This window comes from Elephantulus edwardii, unplaced genomic scaffold, assembly GCF_000299155.1.
Source record: "Elephantulus edwardii isolate Elephantulus edwardi_28Jun2011 unplaced genomic scaffold, EleEdw1.0 scaffold00030, whole genome shotgun sequence".
In the NCBI taxonomy this organism is placed as follows: domain Eukaryota; kingdom Metazoa; phylum Chordata; class Mammalia; order Macroscelidea; family Macroscelididae; genus Elephantulus; species Elephantulus edwardii.
The window spans coordinates 8,989,300-9,000,405 of record NW_006399780.1 but is presented as its reverse complement, the minus strand read 5'-3'; the positions used below and the strand labels follow the sequence as shown (position 1 = coordinate 9,000,405).

At 38.0% G+C, this 11,106-nt stretch overlaps 1 protein-coding gene across 1 annotated transcript in view; it reads left to right on the top strand.

Moving 5' to 3' along the window:
- SULT1C4 (sulfotransferase family, cytosolic, 1C, member 4) overlaps nt 1–10,643 on the top strand; it is a 16,887-nt gene extending 6,244 nt beyond the window's left edge. The window contains exons 2-6 of the mRNA XM_006883828.1: nt 3–226; nt 3,114–3,240; nt 3,644–3,738; nt 9,198–9,378; nt 10,537–10,643. Coding sequence (XP_006883890.1) covers nt 3–226; nt 3,114–3,240; nt 3,644–3,738; nt 9,198–9,378; nt 10,537–10,643 — 734 coding nt within the window. The remainder of the gene's footprint in view (nt 1–2; nt 227–3,113; nt 3,241–3,643; nt 3,739–9,197; nt 9,379–10,536) is intronic.
- Nucleotides 10,644–11,106: the final 463 nt, after the last annotated feature.

Here is an 11,106-nt window from a genome sequence, read left to right as displayed (position 1 = left end):
AGGAACAACATGGACTCAGGAGATAGTGGACTTAATACAAAATAAAGGTGATGTCGAGAAAAGTAAAAGAGCACCTACCCACATACGAATTCCCTTCATCGAATGGGTAATACCAGGAATAGGATGTGGTTTGGAACAAGCTAATGCAATGCCCTCACCACGGACTCTGAAAACTCATCTTCCCTTTGACCTGCTGCCTCCATCGTTGCTAGAGAAAAACTGTAAGGTAAAAAACAAAAGGAATTGGAAGTTATACTACTCAGAATGACCCAAGAGTGGTCTTCAGTCAATCACCTCTTAAAATTTTTCACTTGCAAAAAAAGAAAAAAAAACTTCACTTGATCCTAATGGAGGGGGGACAAAACTATATTATATCTTGACATTAATCAAATACCAAATCCTTTCTGTTTCTTACAAATCTAGGATTACAAGAATCAAGCATCAAAAGAAAAAAAATGTGAACATAGATAAACACAGAGAGCATTATGATTAGTAAAATAAGTTAATAAAAACAGTACAAATATTTCATTAGATCACTATTATAAAAAGTCAAGAAGATTTACACACAGAAACATTCCTTGACAATTACCAAGGATAGAATGAGAAGGGAGGAAAAATATCAATAGTCCATGTTGTTGCTGGTTTATGCAAACTTTTTTTTTTAACGAAACAAGCCACATTTAATCTGTACTTTTGTAGAAGGGCCTTATTCCCTTGGCTCTGTAGACTTCAGGTGATATCCTTCTCCATCTCTATTTTAACAGCCTGCTTCCTTCCTTTTATACTTTAAAAGAGACCAAGACACACCCTACACTAGTATTGCCTCAGTAGTATACCAGACACTACCCGTTCCCAAATGGGACTATGGCCACAGGCATTGTCACTAGGTGACTCATAAGGAAACCTTGCCAGTCCTGTGACATCGTCACAGCCTCTGCTGTGCTTAAACCCATTGCCCCAGTCACTGTGACAGTCTATCTCTCGGAGGTGCCTCTACTTTTCTAAACACGAGACCCTTTCCCGGGGACTGGCTCCTCTTGATAACATGTCTGACATGTGTGGGTGAAGCCTCATCGCCCTTGCTTCTAAGGAGCACTCTGGCTTCAGTTCTTCAAAGACAGGCTTGTTCGTTCATTTGGAAGAGGCAAACCTGGAGTCTTGCCTGTCATACCCACGAGGGAACATGTTTTGGATTCCTGCAGCACTGATGAGAAAGTTCAGCCTTAGGCTCAGCACCTTGGGCAGTGGGTCAGAGGTGACCAACATCAGGCTGTGTACCTGTTCTGAGTCTGAGAGGTTTGGAGACATATCACTGCTCCCAGCAGAAACTGAAGTGTGGAGAAAGAAAGGAAAGATGGGATTTGGTTTCTACCTGAAAGCCAGACAGCAGAAATCTGACCACAGCCAGGAACCTGATGATGTGCCTTTGTATTTAAGTTAAACTCCTTGGAGGCTCCATTTGAGGTTGTTGCAAGAACAGCTTGTTCCAACAAGCTCCTAAATAATGTCCATGTGGCAGTGTCTGATGTGACTCACACACATCAGGCCTCCGTATCCCTGATTTTCGAGGGTGCTCTCAGCTAGAGGCTTTGAAGCCAAAGCCACTGTCAGAGGGCAACATCAAAAACAATTAGTTGGAATCAACCCATAGCTGACCCTCCAGAGGGTTTTCAGAGGCAGTTCATCACAAGAGAGATTGCCCATCTTCCTCCCACAATTAACTTGGGAACGTAAAAACAACAAGAAACTTTTCAAAAATGGTGGTGAGTGACATTGCTGTATTACATCTGGCAGCTCAAGGTCCTGGGTGAGGATGAGGATGGTACAAGATGGGCCTGGGACATCACATCAGATGCTGCCACGTGGACATTATGCAAACTTCTTAGACATAACTGAATCCTTTGAGGGTATAAGTCCCTAACCTTGAGGGCTTAGGCCATAGTCTTGAGGAACATCTTGGTCAATTGGCACAACAAAATGCAAAAGATAAAGTTTTATATTTTTCTCTGAGGAGTAGCAACTGGGGTCTTAAAAAGCTCCTGGGCCGCCAACTAAGACATAGCTATTGGACTCTTCCCACCTGGAGCAAAGAAAACCAGAGTCAAGAGAACATGAAGTCCACAGGACTAATGGATCACAGAAATCACAGCCTCTACTAATCTGAGAACAGAACTAGATGATGACTGACTACCACTACCAGGCATGCTGGCTGGGATCATAATAGCAGGTCTAGCAGGTCTTGGACAGAGAAGAGGGGGAAAAGTAGGGGGGGGGGGTAAGGAAATCAAAAGACCAGATGGCTCATGTGATATCAAGAGACTCAAGAACCCCAAGACTATATATCCTTATCCTTAGACACTCTTCAAACCTTGAACTGAATCCACCCCGAAGAGCACCTTGCATCCAAACAATACATGGTTGTTGTTATGTGCCAAGTTGAAACTGGCTTTGAGCTGACCCTCCAGCAAGTTTTCAGAGGCTGTAAATCAACAGGTGGAGATATTTACCCATCTTTGCCCTCTAGAATAGCTGGTGGATCCAAACCACTTGCCTTTGGGTTGGCAGATAATTCCTTACCACTAGACTCCTTGAGGAATAATCAACCATATAAGGCAAAAATGGCAGTATTTGCCCCAAAACATGGTTTAGAGAGCCATACAGATAACTAACTAGAATCAGGAAACCCAAGGAGGAAGTGAAAGAGTGCTGTTACATTGATAAATTTTCAAGAAATGTCAGCAGCCCCCCAAAAAAGTGTATACATTATTGAATAAGAAACAAACCAATTTTCTCTATAAACTTTCATCAAAACCACAATTAAATGTTCCCTGCAAAAATGTGATATGTATGAAATATATTAACTTTAATATGATAACATTTGTTGTGTGTTGTCAAGTCAACCAATGTATAGCTGAAGCTCTAACAGGTTTTTACAGGCAGTAAACTGCATGATAGGAGGCTGCTCATCCTTCTCCCACAGAAAAGTTGGTGGATTCAAACTGTGTACCTTTGGGATTGCAGCACAGCTTCTTACCACAGACCACCATGGTAATAATAACTCTCTGAAGTTTTAATCATATGTTTGCTTCTTCCCCATTTCCCTCAATTCTCAGATTATCTATGTAGCACGAAACCCCAAGGACAATATGGTATCATATTACCATTTCCAAAGAATGAATAAAGGACTTCCTGATCCAGGAACTTGGGAAGAGTATTTTGAGACTTTTCTGGCTGGGAAAGGTAAGAGAATTTACCTGCACGGCTTCTTTTCTCAAAAATATCAAACTCAACTCATTGCCATGAGTCAGAGCATACTCAAGGCTGATTTTCCAGCAAGTTTTCAAGGCTGTTCATCACAGGGAAGAGACTAGCCATCTTTTTTTTCCCTTATAGCTGGTGAACTGAACTGTGAGACACAACTTTGAATTAGCACAACTGCCTATGACTTGCACTACCAGAGCTCACTCAAAAATATCAAAGCCTTCAAAACATAAAATCATTTCCTCAGCAGGAACTTTGCTGTATTGAATATGAAGAAATCATCCATTTAATATTCTCTTCTTACAGAATTCTTTCAATGAAACATTTGTTTTTAGTTAAACTACTGTGACTCTTGGTTTTGATTTTCATCTCTGTCTTTCAGTGTGTTGGGGTTCATGGTATGACCATGTGAAAGGATGGTGGGAAGCCAAAGATCAACATCAAATTCTCTACCTTTTCTATGAGGATATGAAGAAGGTAAGAAGCAATATTGTTTAAAATGTTTCCATTTGTCCACCAGATGCTCTGCCGGGGAAGGAGGGACAATCTCCTCCAGTACCAGTCAGATCTGATTTGACAGTACACGCACACAAAAATAATAAAATAAAATAAAATTTTAAAAAAGTTTCCATTTGGTCATAATATTTTTCAGTCTTATTATATAGACACCATCAAGAACTCATGGATTATAACAAAGAACAGAAAGTTGATGCATTTAGTTACCTAAAGTTGTTCATGCATCAAAGTGTATAAGGATAACATGAGTTTATTTATTACATGGTATGATGTGCAACTTCCTCCTCTCCTAAGGAGGTATACTTCACTTTCCCTTACAGACATGTTACTGTTGAATACAACTAATTCTTTTTGTAATTTTTCCCTGTTATTTGTATTTTAAAATTCCATTTACAAAAGAAGCTATATTCCTAGCATTAGTGGAGTTTTCGGTTGTTTGGGGGATTTTTTCCTCTCTAGAACACTGGAGGGGGGAAATTTCATTTCAAGATGAAGTTTAAGATATAATGATGTAATGAAAACACTAAGGAATAATGGTGTAATTAAAACACTAATGACATAGGGTAAAAAAATCTTAAATTCATGTCCTGGTTTCACGCCTTATGTCAATTATTCTTGGTGAAGACACTAAATCTCCTGGAAGTGTTGTTGCTGCTGCTATTGTTGTTAGATGCCATGCAGTCAGCTCCAAATCATAGCTACCCTATGTATGACATAACATAACTCTATCCAAACCTGCACCATCCTCACAATCTAGTGAGGCTTAAGTATATCTTTGCAGTCACAATGACAACTCACCTCATTGAAGGTCTTCCTGTCTCTAACTGACCCTCCACTTTTCCAAGCACGATGTCCTTTTATAGGATTTGGCCCCTCCTAATAACATACCTTAATATTTGAGACAGTCTCACCATCCTTGCCTCTAAGGAGCATTTTGGTTCCAAACCAGATTTGTTTGGGCATACTCTTTTGGTAGTTCATGGTATAGTCAGTATTGCATGATATATACAACACAATTCAAAAGTTATCAGTTCTTCTTTGGTCTTTCTTATTTATGTTATTCAAATACACCTTTGTTTTCAAAGTGACTTCCTTGCTCTTTAGCACTTTATAGACAGCATTTAGCAGATGTGCCCAAGGCACTATGTCATTTGATTTGACTGCTGCTTTGATGGGAGTTGATGACGATTCAAGTAAAATGAAATCTTCCACAAAAGTCAATCTTTCCTCTATTTATCAAGACATTGTTTATTGGTGTTCTTTAAGTTTAGGTATAATTTACACAGAAGGCTATATCTTTGATCTTAAGTAAGTGTTTCAAGTCCTCTTCACTTTCAGTAGGTGGTTTAGTTTCCTTAAATGCAAAATGAAGATAATATATAACCCTCCAAGAACTGTTAAATGGACTAAATGAGATAATGTGAGTAGAAGTTTATTGTAAATGGTAACCTGCTTAACCACGTACTGTGAATAATTTACTATATATGGAGCTCTATAAAAAATTGCAATCTCTGTTCTTAAATTTGCAAAGAAAAACATTGATAGTCAAAAGATGGTTCATAGACTAGGTGGATGGACTCTCACAACCCATTCCAAATCTAATAAATGAGAACAGATTTTTACAAGGATTCAGGTGATCCATATGCCCATTAAACTTTAAGATGTATTTCTCTAAGGCTCCATCACTGGTAAGCCTTAACTTTTATAAAATATCAAAACATGCAATCATTTTCATATCTTTTTTCTTAAAAAGTTACACTTCCAGAATTCTCAGAACCCAATTAAAGAATTATCAGAACAATATGTGAGTTTATCAAAATAAAATTCTCTCCCTCTTTGTGTTTACCTGTTGTTGTGTTAAGTGCTGTTGAGTTGTAAATGACTCATAGCGACCCTCTGAATGAAAGACCTGAGCACGGTTCATAGAGTTTCTGGAGGCATGCCATTTTGGAAGTGGATGCCACTCCTGCTTCCAAGCTTGTTTTAATCGGGAAGCTCCACCAAACACTGTCCACCTACCATTTAAAAACAAAAAAACTAGGGCACTCTGGTGGCCTAGTGGCAAGAAGCTGCACTGCAAATCAGAGGTGCAGGATTCGAATCCACTAGATGCTCTGCTGGAGAAGGAGGGGCAATCTCCTGTACCAGTGAGATCCAATTTGATGGTACACACACAAAAAATAATAACATTTTAAAAAATAAATTAGTAAATAAATTTTTTTTTAAATTCCTAAGTGACAAGAAAGTATACAAAAGGAGACTGTCATTGCCCAGAAAGAGTGCTATTACAATGCAGGGATTGCCATTAATATCATGAAACCAAATGTCTATAAATTACTGAATGGAAATCCAATTTGCTCTTTAAACTCTCACTCACCACACAGTAAAAAAGAATCAATGCTTTTGAGTTGTGGTGCTCAAGAAAAGTATGGACCGTCAAGAAAACAAACAGGTTTGTATTGGAGAGGGTGAAACCAAGTTTCTACTTGGAGGCTAGGATTTTGAAGCTCCATCTCAGATATTTTGGGCACGTGACCAGGAAGGATCAGTCCTTAGATAATGACTTCATGCTCAGAAGCTGGATGGACAGGGCAGGAGAGGAAGACCCTGGATAAGATGAATTGCCATAGTAACTGGGGTTATAGGGTTAGGTGTGTCAAAGTCAGTGAGACTGGCTCAAGATAGGGCAGGGTTCAAAGCTGTGAGTAACAGGCAGATCAACAGCACATAACAACAATATATAAAAACCCTTTCAAATATGTATTTGATCATGTTCTGGAATGTCTTAGTATTGTTCACAAAAAAGTTCACAGTTCTTAGCACTCTCTGATTTCTAATACTCTCCCTTACTCTCAGCTATGCAAGACTAATTAAATTAAGCTGTTCTGACATTGAGGCTTTCAAAACAGGAGCCCATATATAGACACAGCCATCAGGGTAGTTTTTCTACTTTTCCTCTCTTGCATTTTTTCTCTAAAAAGTTTTTGTTTTGTGGGGTTTGTAAAAATGTTTTGTTTTCATACAGTAATCCATATACCATTTGTTTCATTCAATTACAGTGTTTTATACAATCATTCATACACATTATATTTTATGTAATGACTTACTATTGAACTATACCTATTACTACCCTTTTTGAGTCTCCATTAAATCTATCATATCCCTTCACACTCCCGTTCCACCCATTAAATCCTACTATCCTAGTGATTTCTTTGCTTCCCCTTTTTCTGCCCAATTCTCCCTTTCCCCATCTCTATTTGGACATTTATTCACACCTTACTGGTTATTCTACTATTTTTACAATAATGGATTTATGTAGTAGTTGTCCTTATGATATTGATTTAGTTCACTCAGCATAATGCTCTCTAGATTCTCCCATGTTATATAGTATTTTATGAAATTGTGACTCCTTACTGCTGCATAGGTAATCCATTGTGTGAATGTATCACAATTTCTCAATCCATTTGTTTGCTGATGGCTGTTTGGGCTGTTTACATTTCTTGCTATTCTGCATAACACTGCTATGAACATAGGTGTGCATAACTCCATTTGTGGCTCAGTTCTAATTTCCTGGAGTATATTCCTAGCAGAGGAATAGCCGGCTCATATGGGCTTTTTGAGGAAATGCCAAACTGCCTTCCAGAGTGGTTGCACCATTTTACAATTCCACGAGCAGTGCAAGAGAGTTCCAATCTCTCCACATCCTCTCTAACATTTATTGTTTGCTGACCTGTTAAATTTTGCTATGGGGTGAGATGGTATCTCACTTTTGTTTTGATTTACATCTCTCTGATTACCAGTGATTTTGAGAATTTATTTCTTCATGTGTCTGTTGGCCATCAAATATATCCCTCTTTGAAAATTTTTTCATGTCTTTTTCCCATTTGATATTGGATTATTAGTCTTTTTCTTGTGAAGGCCGCCTTGTTGTTATGTGCTGTCGAGTCACCTGCGACTCATAGAGACCGTATGAACAACAGCTCTGAACCCTGGTCTATCCTGAGCCAACCTCATAGTCTCTGACACACTTACCCCCATTACTCTAGTCACTGAGTCAATCCATCTCATTGAGGGTCTTCCTCTCCTGCACTGTTCCTCCACCCTCCCTAGTATGGTGTCCCTCTGCCAGGACTGGTCTCTCCTTGCAACATGTTCAAAGTATGTCAGATAAAGTTTCAGAATCCTTGCCTCCAAGGAGCAGCCCAGTTTCACCCTCTCCAGGACGAGTCTGTTTGTTTTCCTATCCATCCATGAAATATTCATTACTCTTCTTCAGCACCACAGCTCAAAGGCATCAATTCTCCTATCACCCCAAGTCATTGTCCAGCTCTCTGATACATAGCAAGTAACTGCAAAGTGTAGGCCCTTTATTATTCTATAAACTTTCGTCATGAGACCCATGCCTGAGATGTCATTGTCAAATGTTTTTTTTCCTAGTCTATGTTTTGTTTTCATCATAGTGAAAGAAGTTTTTTATGTGCTCAGGGACTTGATTTTTTTAGGTCAGTTTCATTCATTGTTTTTATCTTCCTGGTTGTGCATCTAAAAATAGTTTTCAAGGGTTGTGTGTCTTAATGAACATCTGCCTCTTTGGAACTGAGCTCCTTCCAGAGAAACTTAAAGGCTCAGCCATGTAGGGCATCACTGGTGGCATATTAAAAAAACAAAACTTCTCCATTGCTCCTGCTGTCACCACCTGCCACAATTGCCATTACCTGGAGCACCCAAACAAAGTCTTCTTTTTGTCAGGTCTTAAATCTTCTGCCCATGTTTTCTAGAATGTATTTGTTCTTATTGCTTTAGAAAATCTTCCTGTTAGACACTTAGACTAAGATATTTTCTACAACTGATTTGAGCAGGAATTCTGTGCATAATTCTGACACATGCAATCCAAGATAATGACATACAATGGTTGGTGATTAGTTCACTCATCCTGACTTGCCAATGTTCATATACTAAAGAAATGGTTAATTTTTCCAATTAATGAAAATAGATTATTATAAGTCAACAAATAAAAATAAATCATATCTGGAAAGTTGAGCATTTTTAATATTTTCCCTCCAATTTTAATTCATAGCTTGTTACTGATTACTGTCATTAATCTACTTTAATATTCTTTTTTTAACTGGTTATTTTATATAGAATCTCAACTCCTAAACTTCCTCCTCTTCCTCTCCCTCCTCTTCCTCCTCCTCCCCACCTCTTCCTCCTATTCTTCCTCCTCTTCATTTTCCTCTTCTTCAGCAATGTGAGTGATTTGTTCCTAAGTAGAAATGGTTTTTGTTCATGAAACAATATATTGGCTGAAAGAAGCAGAGAAGGAATCATTTGGAGGGCTGTCCTGGTCTGGTCTCTAGGTATGTTGATTATTTGTTCTTTTTTTTCCCGCCTGCCCACTCATCTTTTGACTGTGATCACAGGACCCAAAGAAGGAAATTCAGAAGTTAGTAGAATTTATTGGAAGCAAACTTGATGATGAAACTCTCAATAAAATTATACATCACACTTCATTTGATGTAATGAAGGAGAATCCAATGGCAAACTATTCATCCGTTCCAGCAGAATTTATGGACCACTCCATTTCTCCATTCATGAGAAAAGGTCTTTATGTTTAACTCATTAATAATTTCAAGAGAGTTGTCTATTATTTTAGAGTATTTGTGGAATTCATTATTCTATAGTTGTTTATAGGTGACCCTCCCATGGGTTTTCAGAGGCTGTACATCAGGCTAGAAGAGCTTTCCTCTTTCTCTTTCAGGCTAGCTGGTGGATTTATTAGGAAAAATATTTTTAATTAATGATGCTGAAGAGAAAGCATTTTTAAAACTGCTAATGAAATGAAAATAGTAGTTATTATGAAAGGATCAGAATGAGATTTGATGTCTAAATCTTAGTTCCTACATTCCCCTTCCACATACCAGTTCTGACTAATAAAGTGAAACAGTGAAAAATTAAGTCAGAGTAAATTTATAGCATTATCTATGCTACTAGTTAGATTAGGTCATTCAATAAATACTTCTTGAGAGGTTACTATATGTCAGACATTATCCTGGGCACTGTTTACATTCATGAACAAAACAGACCAAAAACCCTACATTAATAGAAATTACATTCCCCCTTTTTTTGAGACTCATAATATACTATTCATGTCCTAAAAATTAAATAGACTAAAGCTAGATATGTAAAAGTGTCCAAAGCCAAATAAAAATTGCATTCTTGCCACAAAAATACATAGTATTATAGATCACAGGAAGAACTATACAGAAAAATCTGGATAAAGTAATGGGAATTGTTGGAGGGGTTGCAATTCAAGAATTTTGAGGTATTGTTTGTCCTTCCTTGAAACACATTCCTTGGGACTTTCAAACAACAGGCCCTGCTGTGTTTACAGCACAGAAGCTATAGGCATAAGTACTCGTCATGCTTGAAAGCAAAAGAGGGCAAGAGAAAAAGCTAAGTGTGTCCTGCAGACCTGCTGTTCTAACAGTGGTCCCATTTCCCCATTATTGTGATTCCATTGATAAAAGGCTCTTCCTATTCTCATAAATGAGACAAGAAATTCTTATCTTCAGGATAAAAAAAGTGGCAGGTTGACAAGAAAAAGACTTTCCCCAATATTGCTTCTCATAGAATGTGGAATGATAATCATTACACAGAAATGGGACAACAGAGAAGTAAGAACTCCTCCAACAGCTCTTGACTACAGAGAAGTAAGAACTCCTCCAACAGCTCTTGACTCTCTCCCACTTTCTGTTTCAGGGGCAGTGGGAGATTGGAAGAACTACTTCACTGTAGCTCAGAATGAAAGATTTGATGAAGATTACAAGAAAAACATGGCCAATACCAGTCTAGTTTTCCAATTCTAGTGAAGGGGAAAAACAAACTTGGACACATATTTGAAAGTTTTATTTCAAGATCAAAGGAGACCAGGTTCAAGTTCCGGCAATGGTTGAGTTCTGTTTTTATTGTGTTTGCTCTGTCTCACTGCACTAAAAAAAAAGTTATAGAGAGATAGCAGAGGCTGGGGCAAGGTGGAAAATAGTAGCTGGGCTGTAAGTAAAGTAAAGGAGGAAGAGTTTAATATTCAGCTAGCTGAAACTGAGGTATGACTGCTAATTATCACAATATTTAAGTTTTCCATAAATCATGTGCTTATTAGCATTAAAAATGTTTCTGCATTCAGATAAAATACACAAAGGATTTTAGATTATGTTGCATTGAACGAATAGTTAAATACAAGTCTAAAATGTATAAACAGTGACTGTTTTCCAGGAATTTTTTTGTACCTAAGTAGCCATCATGGGACTCAGTTTTCCAATTCACTTCAGG